Source organism: Hypanus sabinus, chromosome 10, assembly GCF_030144855.1.
Source record: "Hypanus sabinus isolate sHypSab1 chromosome 10, sHypSab1.hap1, whole genome shotgun sequence".
NCBI lineage: Eukaryota > Metazoa > Chordata > Chondrichthyes > Myliobatiformes > Dasyatidae > Hypanus > Hypanus sabinus.
The window spans coordinates 43,447,083-43,472,103 of record NC_082715.1 but is presented as its reverse complement, the minus strand read 5'-3'; the positions used below and the strand labels follow the sequence as shown (position 1 = coordinate 43,472,103).

Sequence of the window (25,021 nt, the reverse complement as noted above, 5' to 3'; positions counted from 1 at the left end):
TGTCTGAACCTTCTGAACTAACCTCCTATGTGGGACCTTGTCAAAGGCCTTACTAAAGTCCATGTAGACAACATCTACAGCCTTTCCTTCATCTACTTTCCTGGTAACATCCTCAAAAAAATCTACAAGATTCTTTAAACATGATCTACCACGCACAAAGCTATGCTGACTATCCTTAATCAGTCCTTGGCTGTCCAAATACCTGTATATCCGATCTCTCAGAACACCTTCCGATAATTTACCTACTACTAATGTCAGACTCACCGGCCTGTGATAACCTGGTTTACTTTTTGAGCCTTTTTTAAACAACGGAACAACATGAGCTACCCTCCAATCCTCTGACACCACACCCATGGCTAAGGACATTTTAAATATTTTGCCAGGGCCCCTGCAATTTCTACACTAGTCTTTCTGAAGGTCTGCGTGATGCACCATCAATAACTCTGGGAGACAGGAGGTAAACGATAGGTTTTTATTAGCAGCAAAAGGGACCACAACATCTTGGAGACTGAGGGAGGAGCAGTGCTCCAATTGTCTTTATACAGGGATCTGTGGGAGCAGTCAGCAGAGGGGTGTGTCCGGACAGGTATACATAGTTTACCACACTGCGGAAATATTATGTCAGGCCCGGGGGATTTATCTACCTTTATTCACTGTAAGGCAGCAACCACCTCCTCCTCTTTAATCTCTATATGTTCCATGACACTACTACTTGTTTCCCTTCCTTCCAAATAGGCTATACCAGTTTCCTGAGTAAATACTGATGCAAAAAAACTGTTTAAGATCTCCCCATCTCATGAGGCTCCACACATAGATGACCACTCTGATCTTATAGGGGATCAATTTTGTCCCTTACTATCTTTTTATTCTTAATATACTTGCAGAAACCCTTCAGGTTTATCTTCACATTATCAGCCAAAGCAACCTCATTTCTTCTTTTTGCCTTCCTGATTTCCTTCTTTAGTATTTTCTTACATTTTCTATACTCTTCTAGTACCTCATTTGTTCCTTGTTGCCTATACCTATATAACCAGGGAAGTTTCAGGGATAGGAAGGTAGGCAGAGAGGATGGTATGACCCTGCTGGTAAAGAATCATTAGAAAGATGTGGCATTGAATCAGAAGATGTTGAATCCTTGTGGGTTGAGTTTAGAAACTGCAAGGGAAAAGGACTATGATGGCAGTTACATACAGGCCTCCAACCAGTAGCTGGGATTACAATGGGTAATAGAAAAGGTATGTCAAAAGGGCAAAGTTATAATAGTCATGGAAGATGTTAATACTTTTTTATTTATTTGTCTACGGGATGTGGGCATCACCAGCTAAGACTGCGTTTATTGCCTGTCTCTAGATGTCATTGAGAAGGTGGTGATGATCTTCCTTCTTGAACCGCTGCTGTCCCTGATGTGTAGGTACGCCTACAGTGCTGTTAGGGTAGATGCAGATAGATTGGGAAAATCAGTTTAGTGATGGATCTCAGAGTGAATTTTTTGAATGCCTATGGGATTTTTTTCAGAGCAGCCTGTCATTAAGCCTACTAGGGAATCAGCTATACAGTCGGCCCTCCGTATCTGCGGATTCAACCAACTGCGGATCGAAAATACTGTACAAGTATCCCCCGCTATCCGAAAGTAGAGCATACATATGAAATTTTTCATAAGCCAAACTCAAAAAGTAACTTACTAAATCATACCAAATAACAAAGAAAACCTAAAATAATATTAACATATAGTAAAAGCAGGAATGATATGCTACTAGCAGAACCAATAGTAACATCGGCAGCTTTCAAGATTCTTTCTCTCTGCATATAAATAGTATGAATGGTGGACGCAGGCAAGTTCAACGCACGCACAATGTTTTATTTCATTCACCACAATCAAAACACTTAATTACGTCCAGCTTTACACTAAGCATAGCACCCTTATGAGGTCTCTTAGGCTTTTCTGATACCTTAGGACAAATCTTGCTAACGGATGCACAAAATAAGTCAAGATAAAGCACTCTTGCTGCTCTGGGTGCACGCTGCCTCTATAACGGCTCACTGCAAAACCAACGCTAAATGCTATTTTCGCTTTTCGTAACACCCTTACGAGCTCTCTTAGGCTTTCATATAAGGTACTTGAGCATCTGCAAATTTTGGTATCCATGGGGCGGTCCCAGAACCAATCCCCCGCAGATACGGGGAGCGAACTGTACTGGATTGGGTGTTATGTAATGAACTGGAGGCAATTAGGAAGCTTAAGGTAAAGAAACCCTTAGGAGACAGTGATCACAATATCACTGAGTTCAACTTGAAATTTGCTAAGGAGAAAGTAAAGTCTGACTTAGCAGTATTTTAGTGAAGTAAATAAAATTAGAGGGTATGAGAGAGGCGTTCACCAAAGTAATTTGGAAGGAGATGCTAGCAGAGATGACAGCAGAGCAGCAAAAGCTTGAGTTTCTGGGGAAAATGAGGAAGGTGTCAGACAGAGGTACTCCAAAAACAAAAAAAAAATACTCAGGTGGCAAAATAGTACAATTGTGGCTGACCAGGGAGGTCAAAGCTAATGTAAACGCAATAGCAAGGACATACAACAAAGTAAAAAACTAGCAGGAAGATAGGGGATTGGGAAGTTTTTAAAAACCTCCAGAAACCTCCAGAACTAAAAGAACCATTAAGAGGGAAAAGCTGAAATATGAAAGCAAGCTGGCAAGCAACATCAAGGTGAATAGAAAAAAAAAACTTTTTCAAGTATATTGAAATGAAAGAGGAACGAGGGTGGATGTAGAACCACTAGAAAATAAGGCTTCAGAAATAATAACAGGGGCAAGGAGATGGCAGATGAACTAATTAAACATTTTGCATCAGAGTTCAATGTGAAAGACAGTCGCAGTGCGTCAGGTGTTCAAAGGTGTGAGGGAAGAAAAGTTAGTGAACTTATTACTACAAGGGACAAGCTGCTCAAAAAGCTGAAAGACCTTAAGGTGCATGTCATCCAGACCAGAAGAACTGCACCCTAGGGATCTGAAAGATGAAGCGATAGAGATTGTGGTAGCATTATAATGATCTTTCAAGAATCTTTGGACTCTGGTATGGTTCTGGAGGACTGGAAAATTTCAGGTATCTCTCCACTCTTTAAAAAGTAAGGAGGCAGCAGAATTAATAGACAAGTTAGTCTGACCTCAATGCTTGGGAAGATATTGGAGTCAATTTTTAAGGATGAGGTTATGAAGTACTTGCTGACACAAGACAAGACAAAGTCAGCATGGTTTCCCTAAGGGAAAATCTTGCTTGATGACTCTGTTGGAATTCTTTGAGGAGATTACAAGTTGGATAGATAAAGGGGATGCAGTGGAATGTTTGGATTTTCAGAAGGTGCCACACATGAGGCTTCTTACCAAGTTAAGAGCCCATGGTGTTGCAGGAAAATTACCAGCATAGTTAGAGCATTGGCTGACTGGTAGGAGGAGGTAGCAAGTGGAAATAAAAGGATTCTTTTCTGGTTGGCTGCCAGTGACTGTTGGTGTTCCACAGGGGTTGGTGTTGGGAATGCTTCTTTTTATGCTTATTATATATGATTTAGATGATGGAATAGACGGCTTTGTTGCCACATTCACAGATGATACAAAGATTCAAGGAAGAACAGGTAATGTTGGGGAAACAGAAAGGCTGCAGAAGGACTGCAGATTAGGAGAATGGGCAAGAAAGTGGCAAATGAAGTACAATGTTGGAAAATGCATGGTCATGCACTTTGGTAGAAGAAATAAATGTGCAGACTATTTTCTAAATGGGGAGAAAATACAAAAATCTGAGATGCAAAGGGATTTGTGCAGAACACCCTAAAGACTAATTTGCAGGTTGAGTTGGTGATGAGGAAGGCAAATGCCATGTTAAAATTCATTTTAAGAGGTCTAGACTACAAGAGCAGGGATGTGATGCTGAGGCTTTATAAAGCCCTTGTGAGGCCTCAGCTTGAGTGTTGTGAACAGTTTTGGGCTCCTCAGCTAAGAAAGGATGTGCTGGCATTAGAGAGGGTCCAGAGGAAGTTCACTGGGATTATTCTGGGGATAAAAGGATTATCATGTGAGGAATGTTTGAAGGCTCTAGGCCTGTACTCACTGGAATTGAGAAGGATTATTTATGGTTGGACCTCATTGAAACCTTTTGAATGTTGAAAGACACAGACAGACAGCGTAGACATGGACAGGATGTTTCTCACAGTGGCGAGTCTTGGATAAGAGGGCATAGTCATAGGTCAGTGGGGCATCCATTTAAAACAGATATGCAGAGAAATTTCTTTAGCCAGATGGTGGTGAGTTTGTGGAATTTGTACCACAGGCAGCTGTGAAGGCCAAGTTGTTGGGTGTGTTCAAGGCGGAGATTGATAGATTGTTGATTGGCCACGGCATCAAATATTACGGGGAGAAGGCCGGGGTGTGCTGTTGAGGAGGGGAAAAGAAGGATCAGCCATGATTGAATGGTGGAGCAGACATGATGGGCCAAATGGCCTAATTCTGCTCCTATGTCTTATGGTCTCTAACAGCTGCCACCCACTTCCCACTAACTGCTTCAAGGTCAGGTTCAAACCAAGCAGAGCTGAAAGCACTGAACAGACAGACTTATTCACTGAACAAATGAAGTTCACTTTCCTGTCAGAACTTGATGCTTTCCCACACACTGATTTAGGAACTGTTTAGTTTATGTAAGGTTTGGAATTCTGGCTAAGGATTTCCCTCAATATGTTGTTATAAATTCTGAAAACCATCTTTATGATAGAGATTTTAATTTTGTCACATTTTCATTAAATCCTGACAGAGTTTCCTAGAGTTCCCATATTTCATGTTGTGATTGGATTACTATAATCCATCATCAACTTTGTAACTATTATCATAAAGTCACACTGCAATAAAAAGGCCCCTTTGCTCATCATTGCCTAATCTGACCACGTGATATGGGTTAACCTATGGAATCACAGACCAATTTGTTTAAAAATCCTAACATTTTCCTAATTCTGAAATTGATGTTTTGTTCATTGTAAACAACTCATAAGAATCGGCAACAATTGTTTAATCACCTCACAGGCTCTTGCGTTTAATCCACTCATCCTGTGTAAATCCAACCAAATAGGTAGATAATGCCACACTGTATCCCTACCTGTTTCTAAAGAGCATTACCCAGCGCTTGAAGACACCTATGTTAGGGGCAATCTATTTGTTTCTATTTATCAATGTCACACTTAAAGCCAGAACGAAAAGCACACCAGTTGGCCTGGAAGTTGGAGCAAGATTTTAGCACCATCTGATTTAGCCGCTAGTGCCCGCTAGTGTCTTTGGGCTATGGGCCTTGACCTTTGCTCTTTGAGGGAGCGGGGGTAGTTGTATTCCTAGCTTGGATGGGATTGGGGAGGGAAGGTGCCGCCCCTCCGGCAGGCGTCTCTGAAACACAGCTTATTGTTGCAAGCCTTCCAGAGGATGCATCCTGGGTCCTACCTTCATCAAGGAGAAGGCCAATCCTTTCTTGAGAGGTTGGTTCTCGTGGTCCTGCTGGTACTTAACGTATGACTCCAAGCCGTCAGTTTCATAGATAGCCCGTTCCTCGGCCATGTTGAAGAGTGTCCGAGAGGAGACGGCGATGGTGATAGCATGTGGGTTCTTGGACTGCAAAACAACAACCGACTTGTTGGTTTGCCCATATTGACATATATGAGATATATATTGACATATATGTGATAGTCTCTACTAGTAGATATATAGATTTTAAGCTATTTCTTGCCCTCTCCCCACACCACTTTAAATTGAATCTATTACAAGTTTGTAAGCAAGTTGTTTTACCCCTGTGGAGTTCTTGATGGATCCACCTCGGCCTCTCTTGGGTGTCGAGGACCTTTCTGGCGGCCCGGGAACAGGCATACTGCAGAGGTCCATGTCGTCCAGCGCGTAGAGTTCCGAATCACTCATTTTAAACCCAATTTCTCCCTACAGAGGATCGGAGGGAATATAATGTCTGAGCCACGGGTGTGGGGCTTTGCCGTTTCAAGGGAAAAGGTGACTGTATCTATAGTTTGTTAGGGGTTTGGCCCGGGCGGTGCTGCTGCTGTGGCAGGCAGCGGGCGCGTCACAAACACAGGCTGGGAGTTGTCACAAGTAGCCGTGGCACACGTGTCTCCAGCCGGAGAGTCCCGGACTCAGCCCCCGGCCGCCTTTTTCCCTGAGGTGGCGGTTTGCTGCGATGTCCCCACCAATCCAGAACTAAACATTAACCCAGTTAACCCCCTCGCGCCGTGTCGTACCGTCGCAAGTCCCAGTTCCGACCATTTTCACATTCCCTTGATCGGTTCAGAGAACAGTATTCACACCCCTTTCAACATTTTGAAGTTCCATATCTGTTTCTTTTCTCGTTGCATGCGAGAGCTTGGTGAACGTAGATGACCAGGGTGATGATGCGTCAAAAATGTTTCATTACCTTGATTGCGCCTTGGGATGTCCTGAACGGCTCATAGATGCCCAAAGTGATTGCCCCCTTTATTCAGCCAGACTGAACAGCCAACAAATTTGACAGAAAACGGCTTTCTAACTACAGAAGTAGACAATGTGCAAACGGCAGATACACCAGAAATGTAAAATGCTCCCTAATTATGAACCAAATGAAAATACACACAGAAGAAATATTGTCAATTTTTATTCAATAACTGGGGATCATATCAGTAAGTTCTCATTACATGATCCCCAGTCCATACTTGTAGGTAAAAATACATTAAAAAACACACCTAGGAAAGAGATAGTTCCCCAAATTTCATTATAGTTTGAACATGACTTATTAACTAAACCAGTCAAAATGTTACATTCACCTCTAACAGTAATATTTTGTAGGCTAACAAAATAGTGATCTGAAACAGTCACTGGGAGAGTCAGTAAAGGCTCAGTATAGACCGTGGCAGCAGTCTCACAATGGCTCGATTACTAAATTGGTTTATTATTGTCACGTGTACAGAGATACAGAGAAACCCTTGTCTTTCACACTTCTCGTATTGATCAATTCGTCACAGCAGAGCACTGAGGTAGTGCAATGTAAAACAGTAACAGGGTACAGAATAGAATTTCAGAGGAGGTGCAGTACAGGTAGGGAATAATGATGACTGAGATCAAGAGTGTATTGTATTGTACTCAGGAACTGTTCAATGGCCTTATCACAGCTGGATAGAAGATGGCCTTGAGCCTGGTAGTGTATGTTCCAGTTTGTACCTTCTACCTGTTGGAAGGAGATGGGGGATTGCAGAGAGGATGCCTAGGGTGGGTCTTTAATCGTCCTAGCTGCTTTACTAAGGCAGCGAGAGTATAGACTGAATCCATGTTGTGGAGAATCGCATTACATGATGTGCTGAGCTGCTTCCAGTTATTCACAGTCAATGGCAGAGCAGTTTCCCTTGATGCGCCTGGACAGAATAGGATGCTGACTGTACTGCTTCGATTAAAATGGCGAGGGTCAAAGGGGAGATGCTAAATTTATTTTAGTAGAGACACGGGTGTACGTTCATGGAAGTAATTAAAGTAATATATACAGAGGTAAGAGGTTTGAATAGGTGCAATGTAAAGTCTGGTAAAATTCAGTTTTATGCAACTGAAGACAGATTAACCGGAAGACCACAATCTGTGCGGATTGGATATAACATCTTCTCGATGACAATCAACACTCACGCTCCACGGGGACGTGTGCTTAGCCCACTGTTCTACTCTTTTACACCCATGACTGTGCAGCTAGACCTGACTCAAACGGCATCTATAAATTTGCTGTTGTCAGAATTTTAACTGGTGACGAAAGGGCATGCGAGATTTACCGATTAGTTGAGTAGTGTCACAGTAACAATCTGGCACTCAACGTCAACAAGCCCAAAGAGCAAATTGTGGATTTCAGGAAGGGTAAGACAAGGAAACACAAATCAAACCCCAGAGGAGTCAGAAGCAGAGAGAGCAATCAATTTCAAGTTCTTGGTGCCGTCAATATCTCTGAGGACCTAACCTGGACGCAACATATTGGTGCAACAATGGAGGAGACAAGACAGCAGCTATATTTTATTGGACTTTTGAGGAGATTTGGTTCATCAACTAAAACACTCGAAAACTTCTGCAAATGTACCGTCCTGACTGACGGCATCACCGCCTCTTATGGGGGAAGGGGAGGGGGGAGGCTACTGAACAAGATTGAAATAAGTTATAGAAACTTGTAAAATTAGTCCGCTCTATCATGGGTACCCGCCTCCGTAATATCCAAGGCCATTCAAGGAGCGGTGCTTTAGGGAGGCGTCATTAAGGATCCCCACGACATGCCCTCTTCGCACTGTTACTGTCAAGAGTGAGGTACAGAAGACTGAAGGCACACATTCTGGATTCAGGAGCAGTTTCTTCCCTCTGCCATCCGATTTCTAAATGGTCCTTGAATCCGTGAACACACCTCACTACTTTTGTATTTCTGCCATTTTGCACTACTTATCTTAACTACTTAATAGACACTTATATATACTTTGTTTTTTCTCTATAGTTATGGTATATTTCATTGTACTGATGCCATAAAGTTAACAAATTTCATGACATATGAGGTGATATTAAATCTGATTCTCATTGTGAAAGCACATTTTCTGTCCTGCTTATATAAGACTATTGCATGGTTCTGTAATATGATAAGATGCTCTCCTGACGTCACAATCGACCTCATTATAGCCTTGCACCTTATTATCTACCTGCACTCCACTTGTTCTGTAATTTTATTCTGCACTCGTATTGTTTTATCTTGTACCATCTCATGTAGTGTTACAGTGAATTGAACTGTATGAACAGTATGCAAGATCTGCTTTACCTCTGTACATGTGATAATAATAAACCAATCTATCAAATTTGGTTAGGCCATGGAATACTGGAAAAAAGGGAAACTTGACTTGTACTTGATTTCTGCACAGGTTGCTTTGAGAGCTGACTCTGAGGAGAATAAAGAGGATTATGAAGGGCTGCTGATGAGCTGTGCTGTGGAGTCTATCAGCTGCATTACCTCTGACACTGGTGGCTGTAACAATTATATTGCAATCTAAATTATTACAGACCATTATATAGTTGCCAGCCAGAACCCTATTAGTTCACCAATGTCTCACTGCTAGCCATCCCAGACTACTCTTTAAATTGACCTGGGCCAGTAGTCCTTTGAATTTAGGGTTAAGGAATGATTTGACTGAGATATTTAGTACTATAGATACAATTAATAGAACACAAAGAAGTAAAACAAGAATTCTTGAAGCTCGAACCATAAGAATAGATAAGAACAAATCAGTTGAAATGGTGTACTTGGATTTTCAGAGACATTAAGTGAAGTTCCACACAAGACACTGTTAAAACACAATTAAAGAATGTGGTATTGGAAGTAATGTATTGGTGGAGATTAAGAATTATTTAACAGACAGAACACAGAACAAGAGTAAGAGAGTTGTTTTTAGTTTGGGAGGCTGAGTGGTTTATCAAAGTTAGATGCCAAGCCCCAGTTCTACAATATGCAAATTATTGATTAGAATCATAGTATCAAGTGCAATATAGCCAAGTTTATGATACAAACCTGAATGGCTTCATTGCTGGTGAAAACAATGCAGACTGTTCACAATAGTATATGACAGGCTAAATGAATAGGCAAGTAAACTATGAATGGAGCACAGGATGGAAAAGTACAAAGTAATTCATTGGGGTAGAGAAAATAAACATTGTGTATGTTCATTGTCCTTTAACAGCATTAAAGGAGTTCATGTATGGTTCTAGATTGATTTCTGAGATGGCAGGTTTGCAGTACGAGAAGAGGGTGAGCATTCTGGGCCTATATATAGCTGATACCCTTGAGACATATTGAATTCACAAATGCTTCTTGGGATGTATCCAGAGATTATGTTCCTCTTAGCTGGACCACCTACAACCAAGGGTCTCCAACTCAAAATATGGGTATAGTCATCTTGGACAGAGAAGAAATGTGACCCTGAGATAAGTCACATTGAATATTGATTAGTTGGACAGGCATGATATTGTGAAGGGCCTACTTCTGCTTTAATATCTTCATCCTGCTATTCTAATGTATACCCGTCTTCAAAATCTTAGAACATGCAAAGTCAGGGAAATTACTTGATTTCTGTGGAAAAGAAGGCATATGCAATGTCGCCATTCATTTTAATGGGAATAGAATATAAAAACAGAGATAATGCTGAGGCTTTACCAGACACTAGTCAGGTCACACAGAGTACTGTCAACAGTTTTGGGCTCTATATCTCAGGAAGGATGTGTGTCATTGGAGAGAGTCCAGGAGCTTCACGAGGATAATACCAGGAATAAAAGAGTTAACGTCTGAGAAGCGTTTGGTAGCTTTGGGCCTGTACTCTGTGGAATTTAGAAGAATGTGGGGGATCACATTGAAACCTATTGAATGTTGAAAGGACTAAGTAAGGTGGATGTGGAAAGGATGTTTTCTATGATGGGGGTGTCTATGACTACAGTTCACAGCCTCAAAATTGAGGAGGGACTTTTTAGAACAGAGGTAAGGCGGCTTTTTTTTAAGCCAGAGAGCAGTGAATCTGTGGAATGCTCTGCCACAGACAGCTGTGGAGGCCAAGTCTGTGATATATTTAAAGCCAAATTTAATAGTTTCCAGATTGGTCAGGGCATCAAAGGATATGGCGAGGAGGCAGGTTTATGAGATTGAGTGGGATCCAGGATCAGCCATGAAGCAATGGCAGAGCAGACTTGAAGGGCTGAATGGCCCAATTCTGCTCCTCTGTTTTCTGGTCTCAGGGATTCAGCATAGTGAAGGAGAAAGCCTAACAGGTAGAAATGACAGCTGCCTATATAGGACACAGCACAGTAAAATGTCACAATATGTTTCACAGGAGTATTATGAAGCACCAAGTGGCTTTATCAAACAAAATTTGATGTTGAGCTCTTATTGAGAAATTAGAGCAGATAAATTAAAATTTAGGCAAAAGGATAGATTTTGATGTGTTTAGGGAGAGACAGAGGTATTTAGGGAGGGAAAGCACAGACAAGGTCTTGGCAGGTATAGGCAGAATAGTTCACATTGGGAACATGGAAAACACCTTACCAACGAAGTGGTGAGCAAGGAAATCTCTCACCAAAAAAAATGCAGCTTCAAATGACAATTTTAAGTTTTGAGATTATTGTAAGCCCACCTTTTCTCCACTTTCCGGCTTTCCTGTAACTGATATGATTGAGTTCTTTTTTTGGTTCTTCTCCTGCAAAATTTTTGCGCCACACAGTGTGAATGAAGCAGACAATGAAGCACAATTCTTATTAGAAACACATGGAAAAATGCCAATCAGAACTTCATTTGACTTATGCTATAACACAAGACTGAATTTTCAAAATATGGTTTTGCTGCCAGGATAGATCTGATTTGTTCTTCCACCACAGCCCACAGGCAATGCTCCATATGATAATGGCGTGCTGTTTGTAGCACAGCTATCAGTGTAATGAGAAGCACAAATGTATATATTGTTGAATAATATACTAAACAACAGAAATATTCTCCTTCACTTTAAGCTCCTTAATTTGGGACCACGTCTAAGTTGCTTAGTGAAGGCCTGTCTATCACCATTTTCCCAGAGGGCAAGTCCTGCTGTTAAGCCTTCAGCAAGTTACAAACATTTCTGTTCCTCAAATTTTCAGCATTCAAAGTATTCCTTTAAACTCTTAAGAAAAACATTTAAGGCAAAATAATTATCATGTAAATAATATTTGCAATAAGCTTTCTTTATTGAAATTAAAGAAACAATAGTTTTTTTGTAAAAATGTACAAAGAAAATTGCAGGTAAGAAAACATACAAAATGCAAAGGCATGACAATTCAACCACAATAATCAAATAACATTCAATTTGACTGAGACAATCTTATTTCATACTGTTGCAATTTAAAAAAAATGTGTAAGCATTAAGACCTTATCTTAATTACAATGTGTAAACAGGGGACATAAGTGCCATTTGCTGCCACATTCACTCCCTCTCTCATGATTGCTTTGCACCTACAGTCCAGGACCAGGTGTGAATGACAGTCAACAAGAAGGAAAATGGTGAGCCTGGTACATTGCCTTAAGAGGTTTCAGAGTTAGCTTGCCCTGACTAGGAATTGTTGGAATCCATTTCCCCAATTTATGCACAAAGCTGAGCAAAGCAGCCCAATCGCTATCCAGCCTTCACTTAAGGGTGACAATTGATAACAGGGGGTGTTCCTCAACAGCAACCACAAGACAGAATAATGCATATGCAAAACATTATACAATGTATTAATATAAATATGGTTTAAATAGTTCTGCTGTCCCATAAACAACCATTTCCAACTGTTGCAAATTATTGCCAATAAAATATAGTATTTCTTAACATCTGTCTAACTTGTGCACAACTGCTGAAGCTCATCTAATAATTTAATTAGGTCCTTTAATTAGCTTTTAGCATGGCAGATGCCAAATTAACAACACACAAACAAAATAAAGACAATTAAATAGTTCAATACGGAGAACTAGAGAACGCTGAAAAACTTTCCAAGATTTACCATCCTTGGATACTTTCTAAACATTTTTATTCTGCTACTCATTCCATTCAAAATAGTGCCCTGCACTGCAGGCCCTTACATTCTAGGCTTTGCAAAAGATATTTCTGAATGTAAATGTTCTTGTAGATAAAAATCTAAAATCTGATCTACTTTTGCAAAAACAAGTCAAAGCAGTAACTGTTAGCAAATTGTTATGACCAGAGAAATATAGTAAAGATCATATAGTCATTTAGCTTTTACAAATACTGTAACTAGTCATAATTCCAATATATCAAAATGAAAAGAGTAGGTCACATTAGTTGATATCAGTGACCAGAAACTTAATTGATTTAAAACCTGTATTCTTGGCTTGTATCATAAAACTATATTCTAGTGATTCTGTAACCTTGACATATATATTAAAGAAATAAACACCACTATACTGGCAAAGGGGGTAGTATCAAACCTAATTTAAGTACTGATGTTCTAAGAAACAAAAATAAGAATAAGAAGCTCTAGTCATATGTTTTGTTGGGGCGTTTTCCTTTGAAAAATGGCCAAGGTGATCCAATGATTATTTCAGTGCAAAAGTGCATTTTCTGATGGGAAATAAGACTTCTCAAACATTTGTGCATTCATAATGTGCAATGTCATATGATGTGGGAGATCATGGTCTTCCAGGAGCACAACTGCTCTTGGCAATTTTTCTACAAAAGTGGTTTGTCATTGCCTTCTTCTGGGTAGTGTCTTTACAAGATGGGTGACCCAAACCTCTATGAATACTCTTCATAGATTGTCAGGCTTTCAGGGAAGTGTCCTACAACATCCTTTAGTAGAAAGGTATCTTCATCCCGCCACCCAACTCAAAAATTACCAGTACTATAATACATTACATTACACAGTCGGAGAATATTAGGCAGAGAAAATTGTGTGTCTTGGAAAGCCCACTTTCACTTATTGTATGTTCTCACATGAGCTGGTTCAGCTGGCAGCTTAGGGGTGGTGTTACAGGAAACATGCACTTAATTCTGATCAAGAATGACCTCAGTCAAACTGGAAAAGACCAAAAAGAGACAGTCTTTACCTATGCAAGATGCAAACATTATGGTTTTTGCAATGTTGAATATTTGAAATACCTAAAGCATTGATTGAACAAAAAAAGATAGTGCTCATCACACTTAGAAACCTAATCACTGCCTCTTTCATCTTGAGATCAATTAACAACCAAAGTCTTGACTTCATCTATCCTGGAATCCAAATTCCAGCTCATAATCCTGACTCATTTTATTCAGAGTTTAACCACAATTCTGCGGCCCAGACTTGCCTGAATGACCAGCACCACTTTTATTGTGAAGCTTGAAACTGAATATTAACTCGAGTGAGGGAATAATAATAAATTTCCCCCACCCCAGAATTATGAGTAATAAAACTGCTGTTATGCAACTTTAATATAAAGGAAGCGGGGCATTATTTGCAAAATAAGAGACCATTAGGATGGTCTCTCTGAGAGCTAGCACAAAATGAAATGATCTCATTTTGCTTTGAGGTTCTAATTTCAAGGGATTCCTTGGATAATTTTAAATGCATCTGGAGGTAATTAATTTCTAGTCCAAGCAAACAACTTCTATTACATAATATGCCAAGAGAAATGTCTACCATTTTAATTATTGTTAACACCCAACAAACTATACCACTCAGGCATCTTTTATCGTAGAGTATCTATTAAGCAATTTTTAAAGTAATGATACCCTCACATAAAGTACTGCAGCTTTGAAGAGACAATCAAGTCTAATGTGCCTCTTACATTACCAAAATTGTTCCAAGGCTATTGTGGTCAGAATTAAAAAATGGTATGAAAATATAAGCTGATTACTTCATCCTCTTTAGCCCTCAAGCTTAAAAGTATTGAAATGCATTGTAATAAATTCTGGAAGAAAAAAGTAAGCAAATCCTATGTAGAAAAGGCCCCTCCATTAAACTGCAGTTTTCTCATTCCACTAACACTTTTGATTTTAGTATATTTCAGCAGTAGCTAGAGTAAACAGTCTGACTTGGTTTTTCATCTGAATATGGTTTACTATTTATTTAACTTTTATCAGCATTTTCAGTTATGGAAGTGCTCTTATTGTACTTCTGTCCAATGCCATATGGCACATGTGCTGCAATGGTTCCCATCTCCTGCGCTCCTTTCACATGGAACATTTGATCATCAAAGAAAATATGAGGGCGAATTTTTTCTAACATCGGTCCTTTTGGTGCCCCGGCTAGAAAGAGGGCTTCATCAACTTCTAGCCCCCAACTCCGAAGCGTCTTCAAAGCTCTTGCTCCAGAACTCGCAGCACTTCTTGCTGTGACAAGATAGGTCCTGATTGGGCAGGTACAGCGCAGATCTTTAGCATGAAACTTCTTCTGCAGCTTTCCTAGTACTTCCAAAAATCCCTTGAGGGGACCCTGTATGGAAAACAAATGAGCATATTATACTTTACTGGGCACCATTCCTTCAACATGCAAGTTGCACAAATGCTTTGAAGTTCTTACAGCCAAGCTCAGCCAAAATCCTGGTCCAAGCAGTCCAGGGTGAGATTTTGGTAATTCTGCAATGACTTCATTTCTCCATCATAATTCATGCATGTAACGATTTAAAGAATGAAACTAGCTCAAAAGTTTGCAATGCAAATTTTTTGCCATTTGCTTCCAGTCAAATAACTACTACTTCACAAAGAAAGTCAGGAATTGGATTCAATTTAAATGTTCCCCTTTGGGGCAGTAGTTCTGATTTCACTGACTCCCGGATTTTGAACTTGCAAGTGCTAACATTTCAGAAAGAGATAAAGCTGACAAAGATTGTCGTATCAATATATTTGATTCTATGATCTGTGGCTCGGATTGTTGCTGCAGCAACTCCATTATGACTCAGGGATTGATCTGACTGCTTCAGTGTATGCAGCACCCACTAAAGTGTCCTGACCCTATTTTCCCTCTCAAATTCTCTCCTCCTGATTCCTACCTATAACGTTTTCCTCCTCCCAGAACCTTCCCTCACTTTCATGACAAATTGTGTGATTGTTCATGTCAACATCTAACACTTTAATAGAAAAAAAATACACAATATTTATTTCATAGAACTCAACAATATGATTTCTTTTGCTGTTATCCATCTGGGCATTAGGGAAACCATACTGACTATTTCACTCAAAAATAGTTGGTACCTATATTTCAGATTTCTATCTCTAATTTTCACCTAAAACTAATTTCTCATCTTTTAATCCAATCACCAGCATTTGAGATATTTACTGACACTATTGCAAGTTATTATTTAAAAGGACTCCTCCCCCTCATAAAACCATATAGATTCAAATCAACAAAAATTTGAGTCAAAAACAAATGATATGTCTGCCTGCATTCCCAAGGCATAATTAAGAAAAAAAAAACTTGTTTTCATTTTGTATAGTATTGCATTCATGCATTAGCAAGTATATTATGGCTTCATTTTGTCTTGCAAACCAAACTCAATTAAATATGTCTGGACTGAGAGTAACTAGCTGATTTAAGATAAAATTAGTTAAGTGCAGTAACCTCTTTGTAAATTAACAAAACACAGAATTAAGTTTCACTTCCATGATCATTATTGATTAGCATCTTTCCTATTCTGACTGTCTGGAATATGAAAATAGATTTCTTTAAAAGATTCTACAGAATAGGGATGGATGGCATGGTGGAGAGTAATTTTTCATGTCATATGTTAGGTTGGAGGTCAGAGTATAACCTGAGGAGAAAAAAATGGAAGCCTTCGTGTTTCCTTTCCTTAAAGAAATACTCAGCAAGCCATTCATTATTCTAGGGGGAGAGGGGGAGAATATGACCAGGCCATTGACACTTTTCTCAGCCGCTTTTCAAAATTTCGATGTTTCTTTTCCTGCTGCTCCCTCACTACTGTATATCAAATGGAAATCGATTTTTCATGAACTCTAGATTGTAACATTATGCACTGGAAAATGCACAGAAACTGAAGCACAGCTAGTAAAGAGAAGGAACTTAAACAGAGGTAGGTTTTATTCTATTCTATTTAACAGTTATGCTTATAAAGAAGTAGACATTCCAATCTTGCACTCTTCTCATTATTTATCTCAAATGGATAACCATTTTATGTTTATTTTTATGTTAATTTATGTTGAATCAGCTTTTTTTTATATAACACAGGGTTAGCATTTGTTTATTGTCCGGCATTTGATGAAACCAGTGACTGGCTGCTAATGGCCGAAATACTTCCTAAGCTTAATAAAAAGCTTTGCTGCCACCTCAACCCCATTTTACCCCGCAAATGAGACTCCTCTGACAGTTCTGATTCTCAAAAGCTATGTATCAACCTTTCTCCCCAAGACTGTTCTGAGTATGCACCAAGTACTGTGTATAACTGAAAGCTACTTGCACAGGACTTTTCAGGTTATAGTTGCAGAACCAGCATGCAGCAAATGAAAACCAAATGGCTCCTTTGTGAATAGACACACAAGAGTGCCGATACTGGAATCTTGAGCAACGAAAACAAAACTGCTATAACTCAATAGGTGAAGCAGCAGCTGTGGAGGTGAAGGAACGACTCTCCCTCTGCCTTCACACATGCTGTTTGACTCACTGAGATCTTACAATGCTTTTTTTTCAGCTCCCCTGTGAAACTGTTAGGAAAGTGGAAAGTGATTTTTGCATCAAACTTACTTTTGCAAGAGGATTGTTTTCATATTTCTTCTCATGTTCAAAAAAGGTATCTAATCCATGAAGCTTTACAATTTTCTCTGACTCGTCAGAGAAGAGAACAGCATCGCCATCAAATGCAACCCTCAGCTGTTTATCTGAAAGGTTTAGTTCTTTCGTCGTCTGAAACATGGTGGCAGCTGCAATTCCTGAAATCACATAAAAGGACGAACCAGGGCTTATCAAAGATCACATTTACGTCATAACATAAATAAAACAATAAACTTGAATACGACATATATTAAAACTGAAAAATGATTTAACCCTTGACTTACAAGTAGATCATTTCCAAAAATTACTTTAACCATGTAGATTAGATGGATCATTGCAGAGTATCTATTCTCGTGCTCGTACTCCCCACCCTGCTTTTCCTTAATATTATATTTCTAGTAAAAACAGCACAGCTCCTCACACTATGGATGATGGCAGTGTTAAGACAAAGGTTGGATGATATCAAAAGATGTAAACTCAAAAATTTATAGAGCATGTTTCTGTGAATCTATTTAATCAAGCTAAAGCCCAATTTCAACTAAATTGTTTCATGGCATGTTGTGAACATGAAATTTAGCAAATATTGGTGCTGCACAGAAGAGGAACAGAGGTTAAAAACCCAATGTGGCTAGGCTGTTTTCTCTTCAGTAACACATTACTGTGGTAAGACTGTCTTCACTCCAGTGACATATTTTGTCACTTACTGTAAGTGTAAGGATCTGCACTGTTGAAAGTATGCACATATATTGATAAACACAAGGAAATCTGCAGATGCTGGAAATTCAAACAACAAAATATATTGATAATTCCTTTGTACCTGGCCTTCACATATGTACTTCACTTTAGATACTAGCCCAGCAGAACCATTTTACTGACAAGAGAAAGGGAAAAGGTGGATTACTGGTGTCTTAAAACCAGATGCTTTGACTAGGTGGGGGTCATAGACCGTGGTTGGCAGCGCATCTAGAAGGAAAACTCTGACCTCAAACCTTTGCTGCCTAGTGGCTATACAAACTCATAGGGAAGGTCTTGGGAATAAACTCCAAGTAAAAATCCTAAGGTAGTACTACAGTGAATTCAATGCTGACTGGCAACCCCAGCGATGCTGCTGGTGCCAAACTACATCAGTCTCTGCCATTCCTTTGGAGTCATCAGCTGCACGGAGAGGGGAAGCCTGCTACACAGCAACAGCTTGCTCTCCATATTGTACTGCCCTGCTTTGAATACTGGCTTATATATCACGTAGAAAGCTGAGATACAACATCTACAGTCAACTGGTTAAGAAAGTGAGTTTTCAGTTCAGATGGTGCTTCTGGATGTGTGCAACAACTTCTAGCAGTCAAAAAGATTAGAAATCCAACAAAAACATCACTAAAAATTCCTTTTCTGTGGTAAATTACGTTAAAATTATTGTTGCTAACAGTGAAGGGGTGAGCAACGGTGAGGTGAGCTCAGATGATGAGCCAAGATGATGTGCTGCAGAATCGTTTAGTTCTGGGCGCTGAAAGAAATCAGGGCCCAAGCAGAGAAGTTGCGACACTCGTTCAATTGGCCTATGAACCACATTGAGACGGAGGCATAACGTAAAGATTTTTGCTCCTCGTGTATGTGAAGGACGTAAGAAATAAAGTCAATTCAATTCAGAAGTCTGAACATCAAATAACATCATGTTTTTAAGTGTCGTGTGCCTGGTTATTGGGAGTTGATGATTGAGCTGCCATTTTTTTTTGTACTGGAGGGGGGTGTTGATGTTTCTCTGAATGACTTTCAAGTTCTTTGTTTCATAGCTATATGGAAAAATACAAATTTTAGAGTAGTATATGATTACAGGCTTTGATTATAAATTAACCTTTGAACATTTGAATGACATTGATGTTGACACCAATGTGAATGTTCATCGAGTCCTGTGTGTTCAAGTACTAAATATTTTGTAAACATAACTGCATTCCTTTGGTGAGTTTGCTTTCATAGTACTGAACCAAGTTATACTGACAGCATTTACCCAAAACGTAATAAAGTAAATGTACATTGGACAAAATTTACACGCAATATTAGTGAAATGTAGCAATAGCAAAAAAAAACATACTGTATCGGAAAGACAGACAGGTAGGCAGAGTGGATGGAGTGGCACTGTTGGTAAAAAAAAATTAAATCAAATCATTAGAAAGTGAAATAGGATTGGAAAATGTAGAATCGTTGTGGGTAGAACTAAGAAACTGCAAGGGTAAAAAGTTCTCAACGGAAGTTATATACACACACCTCCAAACAATAGCAAAGATCTGATCTACAAATTAAAACGGGAGAGAGAAAATGTATATTAAAAGGGAAATGTTACAATAGTCATGGGGGATTTCAATATGCAGGTAGATTGGGAAAATCAAACTGGTGTTGGATCCCAAGAGTGGAAATTTGTAGAATGCCTACAAGATTTTTTTTTAAGAGCAGCTCGTGATTGAGCCCACTAGGGTATCAGCTATTCTGGATTTGATGTTGTGCAATGAACTGGAATTGATTGGAGAGCTTAAGGTAAAGTAATCCTTAGGGGTCAGTGATCATAATATGGTAGCATTCACCCTTCAATCTAAGAAGAAGCTAAAGTCATATGCATCAATATTGCAGAGGAGTAAAGGGGATTACAGAGACTTCCAGTTTAAGATGGTGCTACTGAAGTTGGACGACAGCTTACTGGTAGTTCAAAAGGCAAGAGACAGAACGAAAAACAACTTTAATAACACCTTTTAAATTGTGGTAATCTATCACCGCAAACAAGGAAGAGATGAGCAAAGGTGAAGCTGATTTGAGGGATGAGCCATGCTAGTGCGTTTCTAAGTCAGAGCTTAACATGCTCAAGTCGGTGTCAGAAATGGAGATGGTGTCAATGTCAGAGATGGAGTTGAACTGCACAATTCAGAGGATGAGCATCTGGATGCCAGGTTAGATTGCTCTAAGCGCCCAGCCGATTTGGAAATGTAAAGAGAAGCTTTGGGCTAGGCAGCAGGGTCTAGGCCCAGAGCATATCTCCACAGGGAGGTCCTGGTGCACATCACCGTCCAGTGTCTCAATGATTTAAATGCCAGCCAGAGAGACGGGAAAGGCAGGGTGTCAGCACTGGAAGCGAGGGTCAGGCCGATTTTGCTTGCTCTCCCTTGATGATCACTCCTCTTTGAGAGACTGCTCTGATTGCTACACACTTTATGAATGCGAACTTTGTGGCAATTTGCTGCACTACATGATGAACTGAGAGTGAGGCTGAGGCTTCAGGCCTATTCAGGCTGTTCTGGCACTGGATCTATGGACTCAATTTGGTTCAGAATGCTGTTGTTTGCTTCTTTTATTTACATGATTTGTTTTTATTTTCCTTTTTTCTCTGAGCTTTGAGTATTGGTCTTTTTTAATTGGGTTCTTCCGAGCTTCTTGCTTTGTAAGAAAGAGACAAAGCAGATGAATCACAAGATTGCAAGTTATACATACTTCAATAATAAATGTACTTTGAATAAGAGAAAAGTTGGCCAAAATTGTTTGGAAGGGACACTAGCAGAGATGACGGCAGAGCAGAAATGGCTGGAGTTCTGGAAGCAATTCAGAAACCAAAGCATAAATACATCCCAAAGAATTAGTAGTATTCTAAAGGCAGGATGATGCAATCATGGCTGACCAGAGAAGTCAAAGTCAACATAAAAACCAAAGAAAGGGCATATAATAGAGCAAAAATTAGTGGAAAGTAATGAGGATTGGAAAGATTTTAAAAACCAATAGAAGGCAACTAAAAATGACTAAGAAGGAAACGATGGAATACAAAAAGTAAGCGAGCCAATAATATTAAAGGGGGTACCAAAAGTTTCTTCAAATATATTAAGTGTAAAAGGGGCGAAAGTAGATATGGGACTACTGGAAAATGATGCTAGAGAGGTAGCAATGAGAGACAAGGCGGACAAACTTGATTAGTATTTTACACAATTATTCAGTGAGGAAGATATTTGCAGTATGCCGGAAATTTGAGTGTCAGTGGGCAGAAGTGTGTGAAGTTAACATTACTAGAGAGAAGGTGCATGGGAAGCTGAAAGCTCTGAATGTAGATAAGTCACCTGGACCAGATGGTGTACACCCCAGGGTTCTGAAAGAGGTGGTTGAAGAGATTGTGGAAACATTAGTAATGATCTTTCAAAAATCACTAGATTCTGGAAATATTCAGAAGGACTGGAAAATTACAAATGTCACTCCAAGAAGGGAGAGAAAGGAAAATATAGCCCAATTAGTCTAACCTTAGTGGTTGGGAGTCAAGATATGGCTTTGAGATACATGGAGGCACATGATAAAATGGGTTGAAGCTGGCATGGTTTTCTCAAGGGAAGATCTTACCTGCCATTATTTGTTCAAATTCTTTGAAGAAATAACAGGCAGAATAGACAAAAAATGAGAATAAGTAGACATTGTGAACTTGGATTTTCCGAAGGCCTCTGATCGGGTGTCACACGAAGCTGCTCAACAAGAGCTGATGGTATTACTGCAAAGATACCAGCACGGGAAGAGCATTTGCTGATAGGCAGTGTGACTAAAGAGTGTGATTTAGGGAGCCTTTTCTGGTTGGCTGCCAGTAATAGTGATGTTCCACTGGGGTCTGTGTTGGGACCGCTTTTTACTTCATATATCAGTGATTTGGATGGCGGAATTGATGGCTTTGCGGACAATACGAAGATAGGTGGAGGGGCAGGATGTACTTATATTGAAGAGGGTTCAAATGAGATTCATGAAAATGATCCAGGATTGAAAGGCTTGTCGCATGAGGAGCATTTGATGGCTATGGGCTTGTACTCACTGGAATTCTAAAGAATGGGGGGGGGGGGGGGAATCTCATTGAATATTGAAAGACCTCGATAGAGATGTGGAGCAGATGTTTCTTATGCTAAGTAAGTCTAAAACCAGAGGGGCAACCTCAGAATAGAGGAACACCCATCTAGAATGGAGATGAGGAGTAATTTCTTTAGACAGTGGTGTATCTGCAGAATTTATTGCTACAGGCGGTTGTGGAGGCCAGGTTTCTTAAAATATTCAAGGCTGAGGTCTGATAGATTCTTGATTAGTAAGGGCATGAAGGGACAGGGGAGAAGGCAGAAGATGGGGGCTGAGAGAAAAATAAATCAACCATGAAGAAATGACAGAACAAACTATATGGGACAAATGGCCTAATTGTTCTCCAATATCTTATGGTCTTTGATCACGTAGGGAGGTTGCCAGAATATTTCATGGCATCACTTTGATGTCTAAAAGAAAAATGCCCTCATTTGTAATATACACCTTTGTAATCAAATATGTTGTGCCACAGTACCAGTTCAACATGCAGATGCAACACATTCAGAGTAAAACAACATGATCAATTCTGCTAAATATAGTGGCTTCTTACTACTTAATATCACACTTAGAGATGATGTTTGCACTTAATGGCCTGCAGTTTTCGCAACATCTCACACTGGTCACAGTTCACTTACTTTGTTGCAAAACAAGCATTTTCTCATGACTCTTGACAACTGTTCACAGTTTTTTTCAGTTCTGCAGTGACTTCTGGAGAAGAATGATGAAAGGAAGTGGAGTTGTAATTACACTTCTCCTTCTAGCATCTAAAATATAAAACCAAGCTTGCACTTCTCTATTGTTGTCCCAGCTGAAAATCTACACTTCTTCACAGCAACATATTCACTTAATAAAAATGTTGCTCATTCTCACTTCAACAATCTTTTAAATTGGACATGGGGATTACCAACTTTCACCTGATGATTACAATGTCAGCACTACACTGATCTATTTTAACAATTCAGTTATAACAATTATTTTAGCAACATAATCAGGCCATCCTTCCCTTTCAATCACAGATTTTGTGGTTAATTTATGATCAAATTCATTTGAACTGCCTTTGCTTCAAAAACATTTGGTTAACAGAAATCCACATACTTTCACATTCAAAATAACAAGTGATTTAACCACAATGTCCATTTGTAGAAGAGAACTTCAAATTTCCTCCAGCTTTTCAAATGGAACTGTTTCTTAACTTTGGACCTGTAGGACTGACTCTACAATCCCAAACAGCAGTAGTTGTCATCTCTCCTGAAAATTTTCTTTAATCTTTTGAAAATTATGTTTAAATCACAACTTATCCTTTCAAGTTCCAAACCCCATTGCTCATTGGAATTTAACCCTTGATTCATAGTTTCATTAAGTTTCATCCTGGTTAATCTATGCTGAATTCCCACCTAGGGCAAAATAGCTTTCCCTCAGAGAAAGCAGCCATAAAATGTTTGTTGTGTAGAGTAACAGCAAAACTTCTCTGGCTTCCACCACATTCTGGACCTCTAGATGTATAGGTTCACATTCCATTTGTCTTTGAATGTTTCCTGTATTTGTCCATTACATTATAAAGGTCTATATTTATAGACCCCGTCATTCTCTTCAAACTCGTTTTAATTTTACCTTGCTGCTGTAGAAGTACTGTTTCATTCTTCACGGATCCACATTTATACCCATTGAAATCCATCTGTCACAATTTTGCTCATTTGATTAATCTATTAATTACATCCTTATCATTCAATGCTCTCTTCTGCATGAATTTCATTTTTTCCTTTCTTCGGGGGCTCAGCAAACATCTAAATGTGACTTTCTGTCCAATTTATAAGCCATCAATGAATACATACTTAAGCTCTGTTTTCTGCTACTTAACCGATTTATAGGCAAGGTGAATAATTCTGTTGTCCAACAACAAACGTTTGTAATATAACCGCACCAAAGATTGTCCGTACGAGTCAATGAGGTCTATAAAGCAGGTCACTATGTTTCAATGTAAGTGTGACAAATAAAGCTAATTTCTAATCCTGAAGCAACCATGAATGGTTAAAGAAACCCCACATTTATTAACTGCAGCAATTACTGGCAGTCAAGCAAAAAATGGTTCTGGCCACAATAGAAAATGTTCCGTTCAGGTCCCCTCATTATTTAGAGAGGGTACCAAGGAGATTTATCACACTGCTACCTGGATTAAAGAGCATGTCTTGTGAGGGAAAGGTTGAGCAAACTATGGCTTTTCTCTCTGGAGTGAAGGAGAATGAAAGGTGATTTGATAGAGATGAACAAGTTGATAAGAGGCATAGATTAAGATAGATCAAGTGGACAGGTACAGCAGAGACTTTTTCCAAGGGTGGCTTAAATTTAAGATCTTACCAAAATATAGGGGTTGGATGTTAAAGGTAGGTTATTTTTTCTTTAAACACAGTGTGGAAGGAGCATGAAACTCACTGTCCGGGAGGGTAGTAAAGGCAGACACATTAGGGACATTTACGAGACTCTTAGAAAGGCAAATGGAAGAAAGAAAAATTGAGGTCTAGGTAGGAGTGAAGGGTTAGATTGATCATTAGGTTAAAATATTGGCATAACATTATAGGCCAAATGGTCTGGACTGTGCTGTAGTGGTCTTTGTTCTAATCATTATCATTATGTGACATGTAGTATGATGGAGGCTATCATTAACTTTTGACTATGATTGTTCTCGGCAGATTTTTCTGCAGAAGTGTTTTGACATTGCCTTCTTCTGGCCACTGTCTTTACAAGACGTGACCCCAACCAGGATTTGTGATATGCACCAGCTGCTCATATGACCATTCACCCCTTACTCTCATAACTTCATTTGACTCTGATCAGGGGGCTAAGCAGGTCCTATACCTTACCCAAGGGTGACCCGCAGGCTAGCAGAGCGAAGAAGC

At 39.5% G+C, this 25,021-nt stretch overlaps 2 protein-coding genes across 2 annotated transcripts in view; both read right to left on the bottom strand.

Moving 5' to 3' along the window:
• The window catches only part of LOC132400280 (cytosolic 5'-nucleotidase 1A-like), a 78,900-nt gene extending 72,831 nt beyond the window's left edge, over positions 1 to 6,069 (bottom strand). Inside the window, exons 1-2 of the mRNA XM_059981252.1 lie at positions 5,811 to 6,069; positions 5,469 to 5,636 (exon numbers count right to left, since the gene is read on the bottom strand). Coding sequence (XP_059837235.1) covers positions 5,469 to 5,636; positions 5,811 to 5,936 — 294 coding nt within the window. The 5' untranslated portion in view covers positions 5,937 to 6,069. The remainder of the gene's footprint in view (positions 1 to 5,468; positions 5,637 to 5,810) is intronic.
• Positions 6,070 to 11,741: 5,672 nt separating this feature from the next.
• The window catches only part of LOC132400616 (cytosolic 5'-nucleotidase 1A-like), a 38,169-nt gene continuing 24,889 nt past the window's right edge, over positions 11,742 to 25,021 (bottom strand). Inside the window, exons 5-6 of the mRNA XM_059981760.1 lie at positions 17,250 to 17,434; positions 11,742 to 14,987 (exon numbers count right to left, since the gene is read on the bottom strand). Of these exons, the coding sequence (XP_059837743.1) occupies positions 14,622 to 14,987; positions 17,250 to 17,434 (551 nt within the window). The 3' untranslated portion in view covers positions 11,742 to 14,621. The remainder of the gene's footprint in view (positions 14,988 to 17,249; positions 17,435 to 25,021) is intronic.